Below are 27,482 nucleotides of genomic sequence, written 5' to 3' on the forward strand. Positions count from 1 at the left end.
CAATGGTCCCAAAACAGATCCTTGCGGAACACCGCTAGTAACTGCACTCCAAGTTGAACCTTTACCATCAACTACTACCCTCTGTCTTCTTCCAGCCAGCCAATTCCTAATCCAAACCTCCAACTCACCCTCAATGCCATACCTCCGTATTTTTTGCAGTATCCTATCATGGGGAACCTTATCAAAAGCCTTACTAAAATCCATATACACCACATCTACTGCTTTACCCTCGTCCACTTCCTTAGTCACCTTCTCAAAGAATTCAATAAGGTTTGTGAGACACGACCTGCCCTTCACAAAACCATGCTGACTAACCTTGAGCACATTATTCCTATCCAGATGTTCATAAATCGTATCCCTTACAATTCTCTCTAAGACTTTGCCCACAACAGAAGTGAGACTCGCCGGCCTATAGTTACTAGGGTTATGTCTACTCCCCTTCTTGAACAAGGGAACCACATTTGCTATCCTCCGGTCTTCTGGCACTATTCCTGTAGACAACGAGGACATAAAAATCAAGACCAATGGCTCTGCAAATCTCCTCCCTTGCTTCCCAGAGAATCCTAGGATAAATTCCATCAGGCCCAGGGGACTTATCTATTTTCACCCTTTCTAGAATTTCCAACACCTCTTCCCTACCTACCTCAAAGCCGTCCATTCTAATTAATTGTGACTCAGTATTCACATCAGCAACAATGTCCTGTTCCTGAGAGAATACTGACGAAAAGTATTCATTCAGTGTCTCCCCAATCTCTTCAGCCTCCACTCGCAACTTCCCACTACTATCCTTGACTGGACCTATTACTACCCTAGTCATTCTTTTATTCCTGACATACCTATAGAAAGCCTTTGGATTTTCCCTAATTCTACCAACTAAGGACTTTTCATGTTTCTCCCCCCCCCACGACTTGCTGCTCTTAGCTCTCTCTTCAGATCCTTCCTGGCTACCTTATAACTCTCAATTGCCCCAATTGAACATTCACGCCTCATCTTTACATAGGCCGCCCTCTTCCCTTTAACAAGGGATTCCAATTCCTTATTAAACCATGGCTCCTTCACACGAACCTTTCCTCCCTGCCTGACAGGTACATACTTATCAACGACACTCAATAGTTGCTCCTTGAACAAGCTCCACATATCAATTGTGCCCTTCCCTTGAAGCCTACTTTTCCAAGCCACGCATCCTAAGTCGTGCCTCACCACATAATAATTTCCCTGCACCCAGCTATAACTCTTGCCCTGCAGTGCACACTTATCCCTCTCCATCACTAAAGTAAAAGTCACCGAATTGTGGTCACTGTCCCCAAAGTGCTCACCTTCCTCCAATTTTAACACCTGGCCTGGTTTGTTGCCCAGAACCAAATCCAGTATGGCCTTGTTGGTCTGTCTGCATATTGTGTCAGGAAACCCTCCTGCACACATTGGACAAACACTGACCCATCTAACGTACTCAAGCTATAGCTTTCCCAGTCAATATCTGGAAAGTTAAAGTCCCCCATAACAACCACCCTATTACTTTCACTCTTCTCCTGAATCATCCTTTCAATCCTTTCTTCTATGTCTCTAGGACTATTAGGAGGCCTGTAGAAAACCCTAACGGGGTGACCTCACCTTTCCTATTCCTAACCTCAGCCCAAACTATCTCAGATGGCGAGTCTTCATCCATCGTCCTTTCCACTGCTGTAATACTATCTCTGACAAGCAATGCCACACCTCCCCCTCTTTTACCCCCACCTCTGACCCTACTAAAACATTTAAACCCTGGAACCTGCAACAGCCAATCCTGTCCCTGTTCTACCCATGTCTCCATAATAGCCACAACATCGAAATCCCAGGTACCAACCCGCGCTGCAAGTTCACCTACCTTATTTCGTATACTTCTTGCATTGAAGTATACACACTTCAAACCACTTTCCTGTATACAGGCACCCTCCTTCGAGATTGATGCCATGTTCCTAAGCTCCCTACACTCCAGGTCCTGCACCCTAAAGCTACAGTCTAGGTTCCCATGCCCCTGCAGAGTTAGTTTAAACTCCCCCAAGAACATAGCAAACCTCCCCCCAAGGATACCGGTGCCCCTCAGGTTCAGGTGTAGACCATCGAGGTCCCACCTTCCCCAGAAAGAACCCCAGTTGTCCAGAAACCGGAATCCCTTCCTCCTGCACCGTCCCTGTAGCCACGCATTTAACTGTTCTCTCTCCCTATTCCTCGACACTCTATCACGTGCACGGGTAACAAACCAGAGATAACAACTCTGTTTGTTCTAACTCTGAGCTTCCAACCTAGCTCCCTGAAAGCCTGCCTAGCATCCTCATTCCTCTTCCTACCTATATCGTTGGTGCCAATGTGGACCATGACTTCGGGCTGCTCCCCCTCCTCCTTAAGGACCGGGAAAACACGATCAGAGATGTCACGTACCCTTGCACCTGGGAGGCAACATACCAAATGTGAGTCTCTCTCGCCCCCACAAAACCGCCTATCTGTGCCCCGAACTATCGAGTCCCCAATAACTATTGCTCTGCTCTTCTCCCTTCCCTTCTGAGCAATGGGGACAGGCTCCGTGCCAGAGGCCTGAACCCCATTGCTTACCCCTGGTAAGTCGTCCTCCCCATAAGTATCCAAAACGGTATACTTGTTCTTGAGGGGAACAGCCACAGGGGGTCCCTGCACTGGCTGCTTCCTCCCAGTCCCCCTCACTGTCACCCATCTGTCTGCAATCTTTGGAGTTACTACTTCCCTAAAGCTCCGATCTATGACCCCCTCTGCCTTCCGAATGATCCTAAGTTCAACTCCAGCTCCAGTTCCCAACATGGTCTTGGAGGAGCTGGAGATTTGTGCACTTCCTGCAAGTGTAATTTATTTACAGGTCTCCTTATTTATTGAACTATATTTTTTATATCCTTTCACTTTTATGTTTGATTCCTTTCATTGTTTGATTCCCCACTCATCTTTATTCACTTAGAACTGTTTGGTCATGTGAAGTTTAAATGTTGACGTGTAAAATGTGTCCTACCATACATGTGTTTCTGTGTATATCTAGTACAAATTTCACGTGAAACTTTGAAAACTAACTCTTAAAATTAGTACGATCCAAGGAATGCAGGTTCTGAGAACGTGGGACATCTTGATTGTGACATTTGATTTTAAGTTAAACATGAAGTAAATCTTTGGTTTATGCATGCTTATTTTTGTCATGGGCTTGACTTCTTCAACCAAAAATCTCCTTTTGTCCTGTCTTCAGCAAATCAAGTTACTCTGAATGCTCCTCTCCATTGATGAACCATATTATTTTTAATGACTCAATTATATGCCCCTATCCTCTATACGAGAGGACTTGGAGTTTTCAAAGCCTATCTTTAGGTGGATTATTTATGATCCCTTATTCAGACTTATCCTTGCTGTAGAAATCAGGATTACCCAGCAAAAGTTTTCCAGTTGTGGAATCACATCTGAGTTAGACTTAATGTTGCAGGTTTTGCAAGTAAAGTTTGGATAACCCTGAATGTACAAAGAATTATACTGACAATCAGTTTAGGATTGTCACATTTACATTGTGGTGAATTTGCTGGTACTGAAAGCTACATATATTAATAGACATGATTTGGAGATGCCGGTGTTGGTCTGGGGTGTACAAAGTTAAAAATCGCACAACACCAGGTTATAGTCCAACAGGTTTAATTGGAAACACACTAGCTTTCGGAGCGACGCTCCTTCATCAGGTGATTGTGACAATCACCTGATGAAGGATCATCAATCCGAAAGCTAGTATGCTTTCAATTAAACCTGTTGGACTATAACCTGGTGTTGTGTGATTTTTAACTTTATAATAATAGACACAGCTTGTTTCTTTGCAGGTAGAAAATGTATACATTACTGTTTCAACTTAACTGTAGGCAACTACATGCTGGTTCATTTCTCAGGGCTGTACTTTGACCAATCTGAGTCAAACTGTCTTTTTTTAAATTTAAACAAAGTCTGATTATCAACTGTGAATCATCATTAACAGGTGTACTCTCCATAGCAACGCTTCTACCAACCAGCGTCCACTTGTAACCAGTCAGCATGCTTCTTTCATATAAAGTTTATCTTCCAGTGAGAAACACAAGTGATGTTGTTAGAACTAATGTTAGGATCAATTTAACACATGCACATTTCTACCATTATGTATTCTTTTCAGATGCCTCTTGCAGTGTTCGGTCTGGCAAGACTGGATGTTCTCGCTTGGATATATAAATCCTAAATGCACAGATGAACAGAAAATAACAGAGATGGTGTACAACATTTTCCGTATTCTCCTGTATCATGCAATTAAGTATGAATGGGGAGGCTGGCGTGTTTGGGTTGATACTCTCTCAATAGCACATTCGAAGGTAGGATTTGTTAATAAATGCAACTTCATTATATTGATACGAGTTATGTACAAAAGCACATGTTCAAATTCTGCTTTAAAGTGCATTGTTAGTGTAACAAAGAGCCTTATTCTTTGTACTGTAGTCATAAAAATTGAGGGTTAGTTTGCTCAGTTGGCGGGATGACTAGTTTGTGATGCAGACTCCAACAGCATGCATCCAGTTCCTGCACCGGCTGAGATTACCACGAAGGACACTCCTCCTCAATGCTGACGCTCAAGTTAAACTGCCATCAGCCATTTCTTTCTAAATAAGAGAGCACATCTCTATAGTCTGGTAAGACTATAAAAATGATTTACAATAGTAATAATGGATCATGACTTCTTTTGTGGCTTATGAGCAGTAATTTCTTTCCAAAATGTTTTAATGTAGTTCAGCTGACTGTATACCAATAAACATTTATGGACTGAGGAAGACTATAATGGGAAATGTGCAGTTCATTGTCACCCTCTTCTGGTAAATTATAAAAATTGCAATTCAGCAGTCTGTCACTTGCGCTATTTCCTAATTGTGTTGCCTATTAAACGTTCAATTGAAATGGAAATTAGCTTTATTATTTTGACAATATTTTAATCCTTAATCATCTTCTGTACTATTTTAAAATAAAAAGTTCTTAATCAAAATTATTTAAATGAAATTCTCTTGTATTTTTGGCTGAGATTGTCTAGCTACTGCAGTTGCAATTACATCCTGGATTGCGTAATGCTATTTTTCACCATTATGTTTGAATTAGAGTCAGAGTGATTGAATTCACCGAAAAAGGTCCTCCAGTCCATTGAGTCTGTGCTGGTCAAAAACAGTGACTTAACTGTTCTAATCCCATTTTTTTTCAGCACTTAGTGCAAGGCTTTGTATGCCTTGGCATTGCAAGTGCCAGTGTGAATAGTTTTAAAATTTATTAGGGTATCAGTCTTTACCACCCAGTCACGCAGTGTGTTCCAGATACCCAACACCATCTGGATGTAAAGATTTTCCCCCAGATTCTCCAAACCTTCTGTCCCTTATCTTAAATCCGTGCCCCCTGGTCATTGATTCCTCCACCAAAGGGCAAAACATGTCCTGTATAATTTTATACATTTCAACTATGTCAACCACGAACCTTCACCCCAAACTCTGTCCTCTGCTCCTAAGAAAACAATTCCAGTCTATTCAATCTCTTTTTCATAATTAAAACTTTCTAACCCAAACAAATGTTAAATATCATCTGCATCCTGTCCAACGCAATTACATCTGTCTGAAAATCTAGAATCTAAAAGTGAGCCAATACTCTAGTTGTGACCTAACCCAATGTTTTGTATGGTTTCAGCATAACCTCCTTGCTCTTGAACTTTCTGTTTTGGCTAATGAAAGCATGTATCCCATATGTCATCTTAACCACTTTATCTACTTGCCCTGCTAACTTAAGGGAGTGGTGTACGTAAAAAGAAAGATCCCTCTGATCCTCAGTGCTTCCCGGGGTCCTGTTTATGTATTCCCTTGCCCCGTTTATCCTTGTCAAGTGCATCACCATACACTTATACAGATTGAATTTCATTTGCCATTGATCAGCCTATCTACATTTTTCTATAATCCAAAGCTGTGTTCACTACTTACCACCTGACTAATTTTCATATCATTCACGAACCTACTGATCAACTGCCTATGTTCAAGTCTAAATCATTTCTTTTGTAACTCAAAAGGCAAAGGCTCCAACACTGATGCCTGCCGTACCCCACTGGACATAGGTTTCCCTCAACCATAGCGTCTATAGAGAATAGAATGTAGAGAAATTCAGTACAGAAACAGGCCCTTGAGCCCACTGTGTCTGCACCACCATGATGCCATTCTAAACTAATCCCATCTGCCTGCTCATGAGGCTATAATCCTCTGTTTATTGCCCCTCAGCCAATTCTGGATTCAGTTAGTCAAATTTCCTTGGATTTCATAGGCGCTCACATTTGCTGTCAGTCTCCCATGTGAGACTTAACAAAAACCTTGCTAAATCCATGTAGACTACACCAAATGCATTGCTCTCATCTACACATCTGTTCACCTAATCAATCAACTTATTCAGACATGACGTCCTCTTTTAAAAAAAAACATGTTGGCTGTTCTTGATTAATCCCTACCTGTCCAGATTAATTGTTTCCTGTGAATTGTTTCCAATAGGTTCCCCACCACTGAGTTTTGACTTGACTGGCTGGCCTGTAATTTCCTGATTTATCTGTTCATGTAATAGTAATTGTAGTCTCATACATAAGAGCTAATACTATTTTATACATGCCAAGATTCCATTTCTTGCATTGCTCTCCACTCAGGAAGACTTGTTTAGAATACAGTACTAAATCTATTATTAACATGCAATGTAAACACCAATCCCTTTAACAGCCTCTGTCTTGATCTCTGAGGAAATAATTAACCATAAAATGCTGAAGGACACATGCTGCCATATCAGTACAATTATGGCTTGCTTTAGATCCCAATTAATGTATTAGTTTCATGCACCAGATATATTGGTTTAAGTATTGTCTGCTTGTGTTGTTTTGTCATAGTTATCAAACCATTATTCTAGAAATTGCCAAATGCTTAAAACCTGTTATTTAAGAGTGAAATATGTTAGATTTTGACCTTTTTAAAAAAAAATTTCAAATCAATTATTATGATTCAAGTTAATTTTCTTCTCATAGAAATAGAAACTAAGAGCAGGATGAAATCATTCAGCCCTTGGGAACCTATATTAACTGTTCCATGGTTATGAAATTGCTCGACTTTGCAATTAATCAACTGATTTTTAATTATGCATTTTCGCTTTCAGAAAAGTCTCAATATATGTTGAAATTTTCCCCACACATACAGGATCTCATGATGCTGATGATGTAAAGATATAATGGCTGCTACGCTAACTAACTAAAGGGGAAGACTTATGGTGCAGTGGATAGCACTCCTGCCTCTTAGCAAGAAGCTCTGGATTTGAGTCCCTCTTGGGGATTTGATGGCCAAGGGATGTGCCTTCATAATCCAGCCAAACAAGTTGAATATCAATTGGTAGACGTTTCTGATAAAGCCTTTGGCAGATAGTAAAAGTTATGGAGTCTTCTGGTCAGCCATGTTTGATGCAAAGTGGTGTCCCTCAGGTTACAGCCTGTCACCAGGCTAGCACATGAGTCTGAAATAATCAGAAAACGGACATAAGCACATGCTTTGACTGCCCCATCTGACATTAGGCAGGCACAAAGAGACAACTAAGTAGACGTACTGTACCAATTTTAAAACAATATAGATTTGCTTTGGACTGAAGGCAAGCAAATCAAATTAGATTTGTCATTAACTATTTTGTAGAACAAATACATTATCAGTCAGTCCTAAATTTCAGTTCTACATTGATCTACATTCCTGATATATAAATTGGAAATTAAAATTATGGGCCCAGATTTTCTGCTGGTCAAACAGTTGTGATTTCAGAATGCATATGAATTGTGCACATAGACTGTGCAGAATCCTTATTGTCGCACGCACCAAGGGAATTGCCTGAGGAGTTAAGTTTTTCACTGGGCTATTTTTCTACATCTGGAACCCTCTGAGATGATTCTTTTAAATTGGTGACTTTGGAAGCTTCTAATACAATGAAGTAAAATAAGAACTCGGCAAAGTCAGATTCATTATTTGAAGTATGTAGTCAAACTCTTGAATACCTATTAAACTGCAATACGTAGCTCAGACACTTCCAACTAGATCTCTCCCAGTTTCTGAATTGATTCCCCCTCTTTCTCCTCCCCTACCCTCCCCCAAATAAAACTGGACCAGACTCAACACTCAACCACGCCCACAACTGCCACACTTCACTTGACTTGAACCAACTCTGCTACCAGACTTGATCTGGCCCTGTACATGTCCATTCCCCATGACAAAGGCCTCCAAGCCCTCCATTTATTCCTCTCTCACTGTGACAAGCAGTACCCCTCCACTGACACACTCATTTGGTTGGCAGAACTGGTGTTCACCCTCAACAACTACTACTTCAAATCCTCCCACTTCATTCAGACAAAAGGAGTAGCCATGGACACTTCCATGGGCCCCAGCTATGTCTGCCTCTTCGTGGGAAATATTGCGCAGTCTATCTTCTGCAGTCACACTGGCACCATCCTCCACCATTTCCACCACTACATCGATGACTGGATCAGCGCTCTCCAGTACATCTCTTCTACTTCCCACAACTCTACCTTTGAACCCCATCCTTCCAACTGTAAAAGTGATAAAACACCTCCCTAGTCCTAACCTTCCACGCCACTAATTTCCAGATCCAGTGCATTATCCTCTGCTATTTCAGCTACCTACAATCAGATCCCAACACTAGAGATATGTATCCCTCGCTACCACCCCCCCCCCCCCCCAAAAAAAAAATCTGCATTCTGCAGACGCCATTTCCTCCATGACTCCCTCTTAAGGTCCACGCTCCCATCAACACACCCTAACCATGCACCTTCTCTTGCAGTAGCAAGAGGAGTAAAACCTGCGACTACACCACCCCCTCGTCCAAGGCCCCAAAGGATTTTTAACAACTGGCAGAGATTTTCCTGCACATCCACCCACCTTATCTACTGTTTTCATTGCTCGCAATGTGGTCTCCTCTACGTTGAGGAGACAAATGCCAACTTGCCGAACATTTCAGGGAACATCTCTGGGACATGCACCAAACAACCCCACTGCCATGTGGCCAACCACTTAAACTGCCCCTCCCACTCCACCGAGGATATGCGAGTCCTGGGCCATCTTCATGCCAAATCTAAGCTATCTGATGACTGGAGGAAGAATGCCTCATCCTCTGCCTTGAAACCCTTTAATCACCTGGTATCAACTTCACTCGTTTTCAGATCTCTCTCTCCTCATCTTTCTTTCTCTCTCTCTCTCTCTCTCTCTCTCTCCCCCCCCTCCCAGATCCAACCCTCCAATCTGGCACCACTTTCTTGATCTATCCTACATGTCCACCTTCCTTCCCACCTATCCGCTTCACCCTCCCCACTGACTTATCACAATCATTCCCTACCTACATCTTCCTATCGCCTTCCCAGCTATCTACACCCCTCACCCTGTCATCCTATTTATATCTCGGAACCCTGCCCCCACCATTCCTGATTGAAAGGCTTATTTCTGAAAAGTCAACTCTCTTTCCTGAATGCTGCCAGACCTGTGCTTTTCCAGTGCCACACTTTTCGACTTTGACTTGGCGATGATCACCGGAATTGATCCAAATCTCATCTGTCACCCTATTCAAACTCCTACAACTGACACCCATTCACCTTGATCTTTCTAAACAATGCATCACCTTGGACACCGATGTCTTTCTTACCAGGTACCTATTCGCTACTCATCTGGCCCCCAACCCCTACTTATCTAGCATTTTAGTCCTGGCAAGCTAATCCCACCCCAGATGGCAATTTACTTATATTGTACAGTAGCTATCTTGCAACCAACTCACCTAGTATCCTATTATACACTGATCTGGCACTGGTATTCTTTCCCCTCTTCAGCTGGCACCCTACCTATCTGGTATCCTACCCCTGTCACTGTATCTCCTACCCAGCTGGTATCTAATCTCCGACTTGTCTGCTACCCTGGCATAATTTCTCTTCCCCAGGAGGTACCCTTCTCATCTAGCATTCTACTTCTCTGGCATATAACTGTCAGGCACCCTTGTAACTGGCACTGTTTCTTCTCTACCTATCTAGCACCCTATCCTCCCAGCTCACTTAACTTATATAATTATGGTTTGACAGAAACTGTCCAAATTACTGTCAAGACCTTTAAATTTCAGAATATGGCAGCTGACTCCTGTGAAAATGGGACATGATTTATCTTCCTCCGAGATTTCTACACTATGAAAGAACTAACAGAATTTTGTATTTCTGAGGGAGTCCTGAGTGGAATTACCTGTCAGAAATGCCAAGTACCCTCCAATTTAAAAAAAAGTAAGATTGCCACTCCTTGGGGAATTCAGTCCATGATTTCTAAAGGTTTTGCTCGTAGATATACTTAAAAATTTTAGTAGTTTTTTTGTAACTGTAATTGGTATGTTTTTAATGTGAATGAAAGGATTGAACTGGTGTATGCTGTTGATGACTAGTAAGACTCACAATATTTTGAAGTTGGATTTGATTATATTTTTGGAGAAAGTGACAACTGTAGGTGCTGAACAGTCAGAGTCGATAAAGAGTGGAGCTGTAAAAAGCACAGCAAGTCAAGTTTCTTCAAAAGACAGAGGGAGTTGACGATTCAGGTCGGAACCTTTCATCAGAACTGATGAAAGGTTCCGACCTGAATCGTCAACTCCCTTACTCCCCTGATGCTGCTTGACCTGCTGTGCTTTCTTCTAGCTCCACTCTTTATCCACTTTAATTGTACTTTTATAGAGCCATAATGTGTGTTTTAAAACATCATTTAAATGATTTGGACATTGAGGAATCTATAAACTGTTGTTAATTGATTACAACTAACATTACTGTTTCTGAAGGTCACCTATGAAGCTCATAAAGAATACCTAGCCAAGATGTATGAAGAGTATCAAAGGCAAGAGGAGGAGAACATCAAAAAAGGAAAAAAGGGTAGTGTCAGCACAATTTCTGGCCTTTCCTCTCAAACAATAGGATCCAAAGGAGGCATAGAAGTCCGAGAAATTGAAGATGGTTCCCAGACTCAGAGCCCAGAGAGTGAAACTGACTACCCTGTCAACACCAATTCTAGAAATCTCCTAGTTGAAGCAAGGGTATCCAGTGGTGGTGCAGACAGTACAGACAGGCCAACAGCAGGAGTACATGTGGAGGTTCATGATCTCTTAGTGGATATCAAAGCAGAGAAGGTTGACGCCACAGAGGTAAAACTTGATGATCTCGATCTGTCACCTGAGACACTGGTTGCAGAGAATTGTAATCTGGTTGAGGTAGAATCTCTTTTGGACAAGGTTTATACTTCTGCTGTGGAGAAACTACAGAACAATATGAACAGCACCTCCATTCCTCAACAAAGAGAACAGAGAGACAGTGGTCCCTTAATATCTCTGGTAGATGAAAAGGATAATGAACCTGTTAATAGCGCATCATTTCTCTTCGATAAAGCAACAAACCATCAGGAAAAACTACTGGCTGAATTGCCAGCTGCTGACAATCTTTCAATTGCAAATGTGCCAGAGAACCAAATACATTCAAGTGCCAGTGATGACCTGGGGCTGTTAGCTCATATGACCAGTAATTCAGATATTACAAGCCCAAAATCTTTAATTGAGGATAAGGATTTCAAAATTACAACAAATTTGGAAGAAATGAGTATCCTGTCTGAATCAGAAGGAATTGCAAAAACAATGGAATACACTGAAATGATTGGCGCAACCATTGATTCAGAACTATCTTCAAAAAAGACTGTAGGTAATTTGGATGCTGCTAGCACAGTTTCTGATACTGACAGATCTGATGATGGCAAAGAGCCAGGGAAAGAAGTTAAAAAAATTCAAACCACCACCACAACTCAGGTAAGATTTAAAAAGATAGTATGCTTTGCTCATCTTGTTAATTATATTCTGCATTTGTAATAACTGCACAAATCAGAAGTTAGTACTTTTCATTTGTCAGAAATAAGTGAACTGTACTTTTGTTCACATCTGTTTTTCATTTATACATTATGTTCTTCAGTAATGCAGTTGTCTAATCTTTTGTCATGCAAGCAGCTGGGCCTAGTATGAGGTTAACAGTTTCATGACATCCAAAATTAAATTTGACAAGAACTGCAGAACAAAGCTTTTTAGTGTTTGAATTGCAGATGCTGAAAGTGCGTTCACGACTCGTCTCCTCCAATTCGAAACTTCTACGTTATAAGCTTCAGGAGGAGTCACAGGTTACCTAACATAGAAGTTGAGAAATCATAAACTTTTAAAGTAGTGAATAATTTTTTTAAATATGCGTAAGCTAAATAGACTGGAAAAGTATACCACCGTGACAGACAAGTGATTTACTGATCCCAAGGAGAAAAAAGCAAATGCAGCTGATGTTTGCATCTGGAAGGAACGGTCTCTTTTCTGACGGTTAACAGCAGTCTTCTCCTTGAGTTGACCAAGGTATCGGAAAACTTTTTAGTTTTGTGTCAGTCTTCAAGCATCCATTAATATGTCATTGCTAGGGGCTAATTGTTGGCTCTACATCAACCAATTGCCGAGACTCTTCTAACCAATGACTCAGTAAAGGTATCTAAGTGTTAGGGTTGGCACCTTAATTGACTTGAATTAGCTTTATTGTCACACACTTAAATGAGTACAGTGAAAACTTAATAAGTTGCCACTTACGGCGCCAACTTAGTTACAAAGGTAGCTAGGTACAATCCTTAGTTAGAGTAAAGAAATAAAGAAAACAAATTACATTACAGCTATTCATTATATGACCATTGGTCAGAAAAGAGAAGCAAAGTTAAAAAGACAAGCATCACAATCCCTCTCCAAAGGCTCTCTGCAGCAGCCCAATGCAAGGAGCCTCCACGTAGTCTGACCACTGGCTGCTACCATGCTCTGTGCTGTGCCACTGCAGAGGTGCACCTGCCACCCCTCCTCTGCACTGAGCAAACAGCATTCCCGCTCTGGCCTCTGGTCACCGGCATCGCCGCTCTGGCCGCTGCTTGCTGGTGTCTCCACTTTGGGGTGTTTGTTGCCAGCCTCTCTGCTTTGGAGTGCTGGTTGCTGATGTCCCTGCCCTGGCCACTGGTGTCTCCATTAACTGTTGACTCAGCTTCAAAGTCCGGGAGTTGGAGGCTAGGGCCAGGTGTCCAAGGCCAAGAAAAGATATGAGAGTGGGAGAAAAAAGAAAAAGAACGGGCAGAGTGGAGGAGCTCTGACTGGAGCATCCTACGCCACTGCCATCTTACTGGAATTCCTGTTACCTGTCCCACTGTCCATCGCTTTAGCTCATGTCCAACTTTTGACAAGGGTCCTTTGTAAACACTTACCAGACACACACAAAGACACTGGCATGTAGACATGAAATGCTTTGTACGAATTGAATGGAACTGAGCACCATACAGTCATGTTTGGGGCCAGCGGTGTAGTGGTAATGTATCTGGCTTAGTAATTGAGAGAGCTAGGCAAATCCTCATGGGTTCATGAGTTCCACCATGACATCTGGTGGAAATTAAAAACAATTAATAATGATCTGGAACTATAAAGCTAGTCTGAGTAATGGTGCTATGAAGCCATCTTTTTTTACAATAAAAATCCATTTTAGAGAAGAAAATTTGCCATCCTAACTCAGTTTATCTCCGATTTAAGATTAACAGCTGATTTAGCATCAACTGCCATTTCTGAACAAGAATTCCAATGTGTGATCAGCAAATTTGGATATATGACTTTCTTTCCCATTGTTTAAGTTAATGAAGCGGTTGGTGATCATTGGGCCTGGGACATTGTGGAACTATGACAGCAATATCCTAGACTAAAATGATTAGTCTCCAATGATGTAACCAACTTCCTTTGTGTTATGAGAAAGTGAGTACTGCAGTTGTTGGAGATCAGAGTAGAGTGTGTGGTGCTGGAAAAGGCAGCATCCGAGGAGCTGGAGAATCGACCTTTCGGATAGAAGTCCTTCATCAGGCTGGGGGTCTGAGAGATAAATGGGAGGGGGTAGGCCTGGGGGTAGGGTAGCTGGGAATCTGATAGGTAGATGAAGGTGGGAAAGAAGATGATAGGAGAGGAGGGTAGAGCGGGTAGATGAGAAAAAGCAAAGGACAGATCAAGAAAGCAATGCTGAGTTTGAGGCATGGGACTGGGATAATGTTGGGGGAGGGGAACTGAGGAATTGGTAAAATCCACATTAATCCTGTGTGGTTGCAGGGTCCCAAGATGGAAGATAAGGTGTTCTTCAGGCGTCTGGTGATTAGGGTTTGTTGTTGGAGGAAGCACAGGACCTACATGTCCTTGGCAGAGCAGGAGTTGAAGTGTTCAGATGGCAATGTCATCTCTGCTCTCTCAGGAAAGAATCTTCAAGCTTCCCTTAATGGTTTTGTGGTAGCATACTAAAGAATTGGTCTCAGCCTCTACTTCATAGAGACACATCCTTTACTAACCTGACCCAGGTCAGGTTCTGGTCCATTCTTCCATTAAGATCAGCAGAGAAATTCTCAAATGTTGAACATTTCTATTACCTGGGAAGCTTCCATCTAAGGCTGACATTGATGCAACAATTCAACGTCACATCCAATCTGCAATGCTGCCTTTGAACACCTAAGGATGAGAGTCTTTAATAACTGTGACATTCTTGCTGATATCACGATTCTTGTGTATGAAGTGGTCATCATCCTGACTCTACATATGACTTTGTCCAAACTCCAATGTATAGACATCACTAGAGAAGTACCATCAATGCATTTTGAAATGGGTGCCATATCAGCATGCTTGAAGCAGCCAGTAGCACCAGAATCAAGGCCACGATTATCCGAAGCCAACTTTGTTTTGCTCGCCATGTGCTTAGCATGCCTGAATTCAGAGTGCAAAGCAAAACATCTTCACCCAGCTCAAGGAAGTAAATCAAATAAGAGGAGGATAAAGGAAACATTTCACAGGCTTACCTCAAGAAATGCAACAGCATGAGAGACACTCATTCAAAAGAAACCAACTTGGAGGAGACTTCTGAATTAAGAACAATGATTCTTCAAGAGAACCCATTGATAAGAGGAAGTACAGAAAAGGAACTGAAGAAATGAATGCCAATGATTTCAAGGCGAAGGACTACTGCCACATCCTGGAAACACCTCTTAAATATGTGGTCAGAGATGCAGGTCTAGGATTGGGCTCATCAGCCATGCAACAACCCATAGAACCCATGACCAGCAATGTGGAATTTCCTTGGTGAATAATCATACTCATTAGCGAATGATTGCTGGCAGTCATTGCTTAGGAATGCAAGGTGATCACAAATAAAAAAAAAATTGGTATACTCTTGAGTAACTGTCTTAATATGCCCAAAACATACCAGTCTTCACATGTAAGTTGACAATGGTTATTACTACCTCACCAATTTTTCTATCAGTCATCGAGTCCTAGAGATGTATAGCATGGAAACAGACCCTTTGGTCCAACTCATCCATGCTGACCAGATAGTCCAACCTAATCTAGTCCAGTTTGCCGGCACTTGGCCCACATTTCTCTAAACTCATCCTATTCAAGTACGGATCCAGATGCCTTTTAAATGTTGCTCTTGTACTAGCCTCCACCACTTCCTTTGGCAGCTCATTCCATACATGCACCACCCTCTGTGTGAAAATGTTGCCCCTTAGGTCCCTTTTATATCTTTCCCCCTCACCTTAAACCTATGCCCTCTAGCTCTGGACTCCTCCTTTCCTCTGTCCCCTCTCCCCCTTCTCTCCCCGCCCCCCCCCCCCCACCCCGGGGAAAAGACCTTGTCTATTTATCCTATCCATGTCCCTCATGATTTTATAAACCTCTGAGGTCACCCCTTAGCCTCCGATGCTCCAAGGAAAACAACATCAATATTTGATGAGTAGAAATTTCTCCCAACTAAATATGGCAACGTCTGAAGGAATTGTTTCATTCCCTCCCTCTCCCCCTCCCTCTCCCCCACACACGTTCGTACTCATATGATACAAAAATCTTACTGTTCTTCTTACACTGTATTATCATCGACTTGCTGTGACTAATGCCCCCTGGATATCGACTCTCACCATTACATATCTTTAGTATACAAATCTGTGGATCATATTTTACTGGCTTGCCTTGAATTAATTTTCTATTGGATGTTTCAAATTTTTATAATTTATTTTATTTACTATTATGAAATCTTTTATTCAATAATTTCCAGCTCTCCCTGGTCTTCAACATTTTTGTTCTAATATAATCAAAATGAATTCATTTTTAAATTAAAAGTATATCTGTTTAACCTTTTAAATCAGTTCTCCTGTTGTGGAAGATGTTGAAGATTCATTAAAATTAATTATATAATTTTTAATTTACAGTCCATTCAGGGGCGAGGAGGTGGGTTTCAAGAAAGAGACCTGCGTGTTGATCTGGGTTTCCGAGGGATGCCAATGACTGAGGAGCAGCGCCGACAGTTTAGTCCAGGACCACGAACTACCATGTTCCGGATCCCTGAATTTAAGTGGTCCCCTATGCATCAGCGTTTGCTGACAGATCTGCTTTTTGCTTTGGAAACAGATGTGCATGTTTGGCGGAGGTGATGAAACATTACTATTTTCTGCAGATAATAATGTCTGTAGAACTTTATATAATGTTATTGATATCCTTGATACATTGCAAAGTGCTACAGTTTAAAGTGCACTATATTCTAGAGACAGTAGCCAGTTTGGCCGTGGTAAACATCAAATGAATGACTGGCCAGTTAAATTGTTCTCAAGGGTTGCTTGTCGTAAGGGAAGCTCAATGCTCTTTCTCTATCAAAGTATCATTTATGTTTATTTGAAAGCCAAACAGAACCTCTGTTTAAGTCTCATTTGAAAAATATTACTTCTGACAACACAGCAATCTCTCACTAAATTAGATATTCTACTGGGGCAAAAGTAATTGGAAACTTAAAAGTGTTGTTAAATAGAGAAATTTTGATATGATTGGTTGTTTAAATATGTTTTATTTGGGTTCGTCAAGGAAAAGGAAATAATCCTGTTTAATGATCTCCATGAGTGAAGTTTTTAAACTGACATTTTACACTTCACTTTTTATTATAATGGATCACGTGTATTTGGAAAGAATTTCATCAAGTAATCAGCAGTACAGCACTTTAAGATTTTTAGTGAAAGTTGCCTTTATATTTACTTGAATTTCAAAACTGTTAATTAGATCTAAGAGATATGATCAGTCTTTAATTCTTGCAATAAAATAATTCTTCACTGGAACTTGTCGACGAGGTATTTTGATCCGTCATCTTGGTGACTAACAATATTAATTTTTGACCTCGTGCAAATGGAGGGAATTCTCATCCACTAGTTTAAGAATAATTCTAATCAACCTGTTCAGATATTATTGCATATCAATGCAGCAGGTGGGACTTGAACCCATGCCTCCTGGCTCTCCCCATCCAGTTCTATAAATGAGGCAACTGTGAGCTTGCTGCCCATCATTTAATGTCCATTTAAATCGGCTAGATGGTAAACTGTGGACGTTTTTTTAGATGGTTATTGCCAGCTTTCAAAGCTGACCAGTGCAAAATCAGACAGATACCATTGTGGTTTTAACTGATTTACAGAACTACTGAAAGGACTGAATGGTACAAAAATAGTGTATATAGGTGGGTAATATGAGAATGCAACTAATTTATCTGCTTACGTACAACATAACTCGGATCTTCCCACATATGCACAGCTGAATGTTCTGTTATATTTTGTGTGAACCTTTACTCATTTCCTTGACCAAATTTGTAATGGGTTATTCCCATGTAAGCTTGCTGATCTGTGTAAGTTAGTTATTATATTTTCACAAATAACTCAAATGTTTTCTGAAAATCTGAGCTTTTGTTTTGCGCAGTGAGTGCAATTTCTGATGTCTAAATGCAGGTTTAAACAATTGCATATTTCCAAATAGCAATTATTAACATCCATTTCCTTACAATTTATATCTTTCAATAAGTTTAGGAAAACTTTTATTTCGATCCTGAGACTCTTCCAAAGCTTGAACTTGATATTTTTGAGTCTGAGAGCTGAACCTGCATTGTGAACCCAAACTGCATCTAATATTCTAGAACTTATACCTTATATTGAATTGTACTGAAACTGATTGATACATGAAAGTACCAAATTATGGTTGACAAAAGATAAATTGATTCTTGTTAACTTGTTGAGTTGAGTTCAAAATTCCTGGAGGTTATGTGGAGACTGTACACTGCTTTAGTCTGACTTACCTTTGACTGGTTAATCTATAACTATTTAGGATTTCTAAAGTGATGCCTAAGAGGAGATTTCATCTATTTTGGTTTTGGATTGTTGGGTGTCTGGCATATTTACAAACCTGTTTAATATTTAAATGATTATTAATCTCAACAAAAGCTACTGAGAGACTCATTGAGATGGACATTCTGTTTTCCAATTAGAATATACACTGCTCATTGGGGCAAATTTACTTGCCACGTACCAGGTTCATGTTAGCAATCTATAATCAGATGGTAACTATATTCCACAGAAAGGGCTGACTGTTTAGGTTCCATCATTGAGCCAGGCTAGATGGTCAAGTCTCAACAATTCCCTTACAATGATTCCATCTGCCATGAAGTATTGGCTTTATCCTAGTCTTTGATTGCCAGGCATTGATCTTGAAACCCCTTGTCTAATGTCATTAGCTAACACTTTCAATTATGAAAGAAGACATCAAGGACTGTTGACCAGCAGTCCATTCACCATAAAATATGTGATTGTATTCCCTTGTGACCACAGCATAGACAGGCAAATATCCTCTTGAATAATTGTTGCATTAGTTAGAAGTACATTGCATGGTCATTTTTAGCAAGGAATGTATCAAGTTCATGATTGGAAGCAAGCTCTGTATTTATTAAGTGGCATTTTAATATCTCTGGCTTTTGTGAAACACCTAATTGCAAGCTCAGCTGATCAGCTGTATAATCAAAATATGTCTTTAGTCTAGTGCTTACACCTTCAAAGACAGGGTCACGGACAGAAACCAGTGCTGCTTCTGGTCTGGGTCCTGACCCAGCGCATGTTCAGCAGCCCCAGTGGAATCACAGTGGGCTCCAGAGGGCCATATGCCCAGGCTAATGAGTCTTGATGTATGCTCCTGTCCTGGACCCCAAACACAGGACTGCTTGCAATGAACCCGTTCTAAGAAATCCAAGTTAAATCTGCTTGTCACCAACCAGTTGGTGTTATCCAGTTGGTATAACACCCCCATTCAAAAAGGGAAAGGTGCAAAAAAAAAGTAACACTGTAGCTGTTGGCTTAACATTTGTCATTGGGAAATGTGAGAGTCCATTTTAAAGGAGATAAAGGCAAAGCATTTAAAAATATCTAATAAAATTAAGCAGAACTAACCTGGTTTAATGAAGGGGAAATCATGTCTGACAAATTTATTTGGATTCTTTGAGGCCACAGCACATGGGATAGATAAAGAGGAACCAGTAAATGTCGTATATTTGAATTCACAAAAAGCATTAGATAAAGTACAGCACACAAGGTACTTCCTAAAATATGTGCCATCATGTTGGGAAGTATATTAGTCTGGAATAGAGAATTAACTAACGGATAGTAGACAAAGTTGGGATAAAATGATCATTTTCAGGATCTCAACCTATAGCTAATGAAGTGTGACAGGGATTAATGCTAAACTCTCAGTTGTTTGCATTATATATAATTGTTTTAGATGAGGAAAGTGAAAGTTTTTGAATGACAGAAAAATAGATAAGAACATGAGTGATGAGGATGACATAAAGACTACAGAGAGACATAAACAGGTTAGGTGATTGGGCAAAGACTTTGCAGATGGAATATAATGTGAGAAAGTGTGAAGTTATGCACTTTGGCAGAAGTAGAGAAGCTGAGTATTATTTAGATGGATTAGATTATTTAGACTACAAGAACCGCAGTACAGAAGGATTTGGAATCCTCGTGCATAGGTCACAAAATGTTAGTGTACAAGTTCAACAAGTAATAGGGAAGGCAAGTGGAATGTTGGCCTTTATTTCAAAATGAGTAGAATATAAAACTATATAAGACATTATTCTTGGTTGGATCTAATTCTGTGAAGTTTTGGGTCCCTTATCTACCTTCAGAGAAGGTTCACTAAGCTGATCCTATGTATGTAGAGACTGTTATGAAGAGACATTGAGTATGTTCGGCCTGTAGTCATTGTCTCTCAACCTTGTAAATTCCAATCAGATTGAAACATGTCAGATTCTCAGGAGGCTTGACAGATTAGATACTGAGAGGTTGTTTTCCTTTATGGGAGACCCTTTGACCAGAAGACACAATAGTAGCATTAGGGATTTGCCCATTTCACTTAAGTGAGGAGGGATTTCTTCTTTGAGCGTAGAGAATCAGTGGAATTCTTTGCTGTGGAGGGATGTCAAGACTGGTCCCTAAAGAATATTTAGGGTTGAGATAGACAAAAGTAAGGGATAAAAGGTTACGGTGAAATGGCAGGTAAGTGGAGTTGGTAAATATCTGATCAACCATGATTTCATTGAATGTTAGAGCAGATTCTGACTGGTCAACATTTGCTCCTATGTTTATGGTCTTCTGTTCTTATGACCTCTTCCAGCCTTAATACTCACAAGGATCTGCTTTCCTCTATCTCTTACTTATTGTGCATATTTCCTTCTCACTTCTTCTCCATTAATGCCCAACAGTGTACTGAATTCATTACCAACATTTCTTCACCTTCCTCTCCTTCGATGCCATCACTTAAAACTTAATCATCTCTATTAATGTTTTCCTCCTTTAATTTGGCATCTATTTTTGCTTGAATATAATCAATTGAATTACCTTGAGATTGTTTTACTACTGTAAAGGTACTATGCAAATATAAATTGCTGTGATTGTTATAAAATTAGCTTCAAAAACATTCTGGCAATAATGGAAATTGGTAATTAGAACAGATGTCCTGTGTATTTTCATGACAATACTTGCCAGATTCCCTCTTAAATCATGGAAGAAAATGTGTACTTTGGGTACATACCATATTTCATTGGTTAACCTAGAGACTACTTGAAATTACTTGTGACTGCTGCTAACTGTGTAATTAGCATCCTAGAGAAATTGGAGCACAACAGGAAGCCATTATTTTGCTGGCTCTTGATTTAATGATTTTAGAAGAGCATCTCAGTAGTAATATTATTATTTTCATAATTTGTGTCTTTTGCAGTCACACTACAAAGTCTGTGATGGATTTTGTGAATAGCAATGAGAACATTATTTTCGTTCACAATACAATTCACCTCATTTCTCAAATGGTGGACAACATCATCATTGCTTGTGGTGGAATTTTGCCTTTGTTATCAGCAGCCACCTCCCCTTCTGTAAGTATAAAGCATGATTTAATGTTAATGATCTTTTTTGAAATCAGTAATGTCTGTACAGTAGTGTAAAGTTTTATTTTGCATTGGCAGTCATTCTTATGTTAATCTAATTTAGTCCAACCAAACAATCCCTGTAATACAGTAATTGTAAAGTTGATCTTTTAATAAATATCAAGATTTAGTTTTTATGCAGAGGTCTAGAGATAGCATGGCTGTATAAATAGATTTGGCAGTCAAACACTTAGACTGCATTCCATGTGGTTATTGCAGCATAAAATTTCGCTCGAGCTGATCATTTCATTAACTATGTTGAAGGTTTTCATCACCTTGTTGTCCTGTTTAATACATGTAATTTATCCATTAACAAGCTCATTACTCGGATCATAATAGATATTTTTCATTTTTGATTGCACGATAATGGTGCACACAGAAGTGCATAAGCAAGTTCAAGCAATGGACATCCTTAGGGAATTGACACTGCAGTTAAGGCTGAGGTGCTCTCATTCAAAAACATATATAAGATGGTCTTAGAATAGTTTCATGTACTGGCAGTGCTAAGGCCAAGACAATTTAGTGTTATAGAGATCTATAGCATAGAAAAAGACTCGCTGGTTCATTGAGTCTGTGTTGGTCAAAAAAACTATAATAATTCTATTCTTCTAGCACTTGCCTCATAGCCTTGTATGACTCAATCTAGCAAATATTTCTTAATTATTATGAGGATTTCCATCTCTACCACCCAATAGGCAGTGAGTTCTAGGTTTCTACCACCCTCTGGGTGAAAGCATTTTTTCTCACATCTCCAGTAAACTTCCTTCCCCTTATCATAAATCCTTCCACCAAGGAGAAAAGTTTCTTCCTTTCAATGACCCTTTTTTATATGTCTCAGTCATATCCCTCTTCAGTCACCTGTGCTCTCAGGGAAACAATCCCAGTTTATCTAATCTGTCTCTTCATGAGTAAAACACTCCAGCCCAGGCAATGTCCTGGCAAATCTCCCCTGCACCCTCTCCAGTGCAATCACATCCCACATAATAATGTGGATCCCAGAATCTCTCTCAATATTCTAGTGTCACCTAACCAATGTTTTATACTGTTTTTGTATCACTTGTCTGCTTTTAAGCTCTATGCCTTAGCTATTGAGGACAATGACATTATGTATGTTCTGAACCATTTTATCTATTACGCATACAATTTCCGACATAGCAGTAGAAAGAGGCTGCTGCTGTTGGTTGAAGGAGCACTGGCACTTTTTTTAGCTTTACAGGTACTGGAGTTGGCTATTGGTTTTGCTGGCATATTAGAGATAGCTGAGAGTGCACGGGCCCTAAGAGGAGAAAGGATTATTCTTTCTGAGAAAGAGCAATGGAGATAACTTTGCAAGAGGCAAACTTAAGTGAGCTTGCTATTTTTAGTTTGAAGCAGCACCATCCTCAGAAGGCAACTGCAGTAGGAAAGGTACTAGAAAAGGTAAACATAGTTTCTATGGTGAAGAAGTCCTCTGACTTGACAAAGAAGAACTTTTAACTAATGAAGTTTTCCAGGGTGGAACATGCCTGTCTCTGGTGCTGTGCTTTGCTCGAGTATAATGGCTATATACACTGATACTTCAAATACTAACATCTTGAAATTGGATGTATTTTGATCACTTGAGAAGCAGATATCCTCTCTCAATCAATCAATCAATATTCATGCACGCTTCAATTCCCAAGGAAATTGTGTGATGCTATTGCTAAATTTAAAATAATACAATACAATCGTAGGATCATAGTAATTTCCCCTATATTCGCTAATATACTGCGTTTTTCTGAATTTATTTTGGTTAGCAGAATGGCCAATTTTATAGCATTAGCGCATCTTATGAAACTATAAGCACTTTATGAATTTGTTGATTGCAGGGAAAGAAACCCCACTGCAGAACAGAAAATGCATCTGCTCTTAGAAACTCCTTGGCCTCTCCAAATTGACATTTGAATGCACCCTTTAGAGAGACTCTTGCAGATGTATTTACTATTTGATTTATTACATCACTTTTAGCTAATGCAACATTATTTTTTCCTCAATCTTTTTATTGTGTATATTGAAGTATGGAATATTCTGAGAAATTCTGCAAACTTCTATTTCTTTTTGACTGACTTAAATGCTTTTTTTCCTCTTGTGGATTACTCTCCACAGTTAACAATTTCTTGCCATAGTTTTAAACTTTCCTCCTCTTAACTTTTTTCAGATTAGTCCACTGTCTTTTTTTAATGTTTAGTATATTTTTAGATTCTTTTGTTTGACTTCTCACTTGAGGCTAATTTCATTTGATGATTTATTCATAACATTAAAGTTAATATAATTTCCATTATTTATTGTGATTTTGTAAAAATAGTGTAAAGTCCATTATGTTAATTTATTTTTCCACATAACTGAGCTTGCTCATGTTTCCTTCTAACATGTACCCTGACCTACTTTGGTGATTTTGTTTTTGAGTTCAGTCATGATCTTCATCCTTGTGGCCCAGCACATACCCTGCTGCAACATAACCATCACACCAGGGACTCAACGTTGATCCAATGAAGAGTGCATTTGGGCATGCCAGAAGTAGCACCCGTCATACCTAAAAAAATGAACCACTTCTGGTGAAGCCTAAACATAGGACTATTTGAGAGCCAAAAAGCACAAATAGTGAGTGATAGACAGAGCTAAATGAATCCATGACCAGTGGATTAACAGCGTGGGTGCAACTGAAGAAGGAGTGTAATCATGTATTCGTGTTCTGAAGTTGTTGAACTCCTTATTTCGTCCAAGGTAGCAAATAGATGGTGTCCTTGTAGCTTGTTTATGCTTCACTGAAATACTGCAGCAGCTTGGAATGGATAAGATAGCATGGGCACAAAAGGATCTATTAAAATGACAAGCAGCCTAAAGGTCAGTTTGTTCATACGGACAGAATGAAGATATTATACAAAGCAGTCACAAAAACAGAAATTGCTGACAAAACTCAGCAGATCTGGCAGCATCTGTGGGAAGAAAACAGTTAACTTTGAGTCTAGTTACTCAAGATCAAGAGTCACCAGATTGAAATGCTAAGTCTGCTTTCTTTCTATAGATGATGCCAGACCTGTTGAGCTCTGCCAGTAATTTCTTTCTTTGCGGATGCTGAAGATCTGAAACAGATTTTCCTTTTATTTTGCTGCAAAGCAGTCACCCAGCTTGCGTTTGGTTTCATCAATGTAGGTGAGACTACATTGTGAACTGTATTATTGCCTTTATAAGACAACAGATACTGCTAACTGCTAACAACAGCAAAACCCCCTCTCAAACTTCATGGCAACACAGAAAAATACTTCAGAGAATGACACTGGTAGCATTTCAGACCTGACAGATGAATCGGAACAGAAAAAATTTGCAACCCCAAGGAGGAAGTAGTAGCTGCGTTTGGAGGAAGTGGTCAGTGAGAGCAGCTGTGGGTTTAAGTTGATCGGGTGAACTAACCAGACGACTTTGATTTCATGAGTCAAACCAAAAACGCTTTATACAATAGGAGAAGCATTGACTAGCGCAGCAGTTAAACTGACAACGCAGTCATTTTCAAAGCGTTGCAACTCTGATTAAGCATTGCTGTTACGGTGTGTGAATACCATGAGGTAGGAAACATAAGAAAGCAATGAGAGGGAAATTATCTATTCTAGGAGTGCAGAGTGAGGTAAGTCGCTAGCCAAGTCTCTCAAACAAATTAGCATTAAAGAAATAAGTGCTTTGATTGAACACCAAGTCTTTTCAGAAATGCTACATTATAACTGTAAAGTGCAGGAAAACTTCCATTATAGCTGTTCAGGTTGGACACTTCAGTGCAACATCGAGGCTCAATAGAGCGACTGTCACTGCTGATTAAAAAAAATCTTTAAAGATCAAGTAGCCAATGACATTACAAAGCTATGACACCAGGAAGCATTAATTTCAGAGTGTCTAAATAAAACACAAAATTGGACATCCCAGAGAAAACTATTCTCGAGCTATAGAACATACTTGACACAGAACAAGTAAACATTGCTTTTATGCACGATTGGGAATATAGGAGATTTGAAGTTATTGCTTGCCATGGGGATCAATAAAACAACAGCCAGGTTGAGGTTTTAAAAGCTTTGGGTAATTTTTTTTCAACCTCTGAACTAATAAAATTATTGAAAGACAAGATTTAATAAAAAAGAACAGTATTGAGGTGAATCTGTACCTGATTTCATTAATGGTCTCTGCAGGCTGCTGGTGACTTAAAGATAGTGTTCATAGGAAACCTGAATGTTGTAGGCATTATGTAGGAACAGATTTATTATAGTCCAAAGAAGACAATTCTAGAGAAAATCATTCTGGTGATGAGTGAAGCAGATGTGGGTGACACAACGGCACAGGGGTTAGCACTGCCTCTCAGCACCAGGGATCTAGCTTGATTCCAGCCTCTGATGACTGTGCAAAGTCCACAAACAGTCTCCCCATGTCTGCTTGGGTTTTGCCTGGGTGTTCTGGTTTCCTGCCACGGTCCAAAGACGATGAATTGGCTATACGAAATTGCCCATAGTGTTCAGGGATGCAGAGGCGCTAGGTGCGCTAGTCCGGGGAAATATAAGGCAATAGGGTAGGAGAATGGGTCTGGGTGGGGTACTTTTTGGAGGGTTGGTGTGAACTTATTGGGCCAAATGGCCTGGTTCCACAGTGTAGAGATTCTGTGATGATTCTATGTTCAGAAGCAAAACAATTCAATTAGATGGAGAAAAGACTTGACACAGGAGATACACAAAATATGTTCATCTTCAGTTACGTAACTACAAAAGTCAAATTTGTTAAGCCAATGCAGTGAGTGGTATAGATGCCAAACATTATAAGTCTTTGCCAATGTTTTGAAACAAAAACAGTGCCTGGTATAAAGGCTCTAGATTTTTATTTTTCTATATTCTTGATTGTAAACTGAAATGCGGAAAGGACAATTTTTAAAACCATGGATTATGGAAAGGATCACTACATTTTTTTTAAAAGAAAGATCCTGACATGCATTGTAAAAAAAAATTGTTTACACTACTGTTTGGGAGAAAGTGAGGACTGCAGGAGCTGGAGATCAGTGTCGAAAAGTATGGCGCTGGAAAAGCGCAGGAGGTCAAGCAGCATCCAAGGAGCAGGAGAGTTGACGTTTCGGGCATAAGCCTTTCATAAGGAAAATTCCAAAGTGTTGACAGTCCTGCTCCTTGGGTGCTGCCTGACCTGCCTTGCTTTTCCAGCACCAGCACCACACTTTTCGACTTCACGCTACTGTTTATCCAAGCAGTGAAGGGAGGTTATTTTTAAATGAGTTTGAGTAAATGGAGTTCACCAAAGGGTGATTTGGTCATCAAATTGTTGATTGGTCTGTATAGTAGACACCAGTTGTTAATGACAAAGGCCTTCTTCCTGTCAATAACTTTGTGATTGGATCCTAAGTGGGTGAGCAATATGTTTAGTAAGAGTAAGAAGCTATTGAACCTCTGATCAAGGAAGAAGTTGTCTTAAGTCAGGGACATTATTAGTGTAAACCAGTTATCTTGGGCCACCTACAAACAAGTGAAAGTACCTGGAGGTGGAAAATTGAGGGGCAGCAGGTTCTGTCACACCAAAGGATCATCTCAGAAAACCCTGTGGAAAGGGACAGTTGAACTGCTGTTTCACACTTCACATCTGCCCATATAACCCAGACTTTTTCTTTGTGTCTGACAATATTTGTAGGGGAAACTTTATAAGGAGATTAGAGTTTTAACTAATAGATTATATGTTGCTGCTGCAGAATTGTTTATCTGTAGTTACAATCTATTTTGTAGAATTGTACAATATAAAAGAGGGCTTTTGGCACATCAGGTTTGTCGCACCAAATTCTACTGTAAACCTACACAAGTCCTACTTCCCAGAACTTGGCCCATAATCTTGAATATTATGACATTTCAAGTGCTCGTCCAAGTACTTTTGAAAGGTTGTGAGGTTGCCTGTCTCTACGATCCTGCTCAGCAGTGCATTCCAGATTTCCACCACCACCTGGCTGAAAAGAAAGTGCTTCAAATCCTTTCTAAGCCTC

At 40.0% G+C, this 27,482-nt stretch overlaps 1 protein-coding gene across 1 annotated transcript in view; it reads left to right on the forward strand.

Moving 5' to 3' along the window:
* nbeaa (neurobeachin a) overlaps positions 1-27,482 on the forward strand; it is an 861,601-nt gene that overhangs the window by 218,659 nt on the left and 615,460 nt on the right. Inside the window, exons 21-24 of the mRNA XM_060826144.1 lie at positions 4,178-4,370; positions 10,897-11,907; positions 16,386-16,603; positions 21,250-21,403. Of these exons, the coding sequence (XP_060682127.1) occupies positions 4,178-4,370; positions 10,897-11,907; positions 16,386-16,603; positions 21,250-21,403 (1,576 nt within the window). The remainder of the gene's footprint in view (positions 1-4,177; positions 4,371-10,896; positions 11,908-16,385; positions 16,604-21,249; positions 21,404-27,482) is intronic.

The sequence above is a fragment of the Hemiscyllium ocellatum genome, chromosome 6, assembly GCF_020745735.1.
Source record: "Hemiscyllium ocellatum isolate sHemOce1 chromosome 6, sHemOce1.pat.X.cur, whole genome shotgun sequence".
Classification (NCBI taxonomy): Eukaryota; Metazoa; Chordata; class Chondrichthyes; order Orectolobiformes; family Hemiscylliidae; genus Hemiscyllium; species Hemiscyllium ocellatum.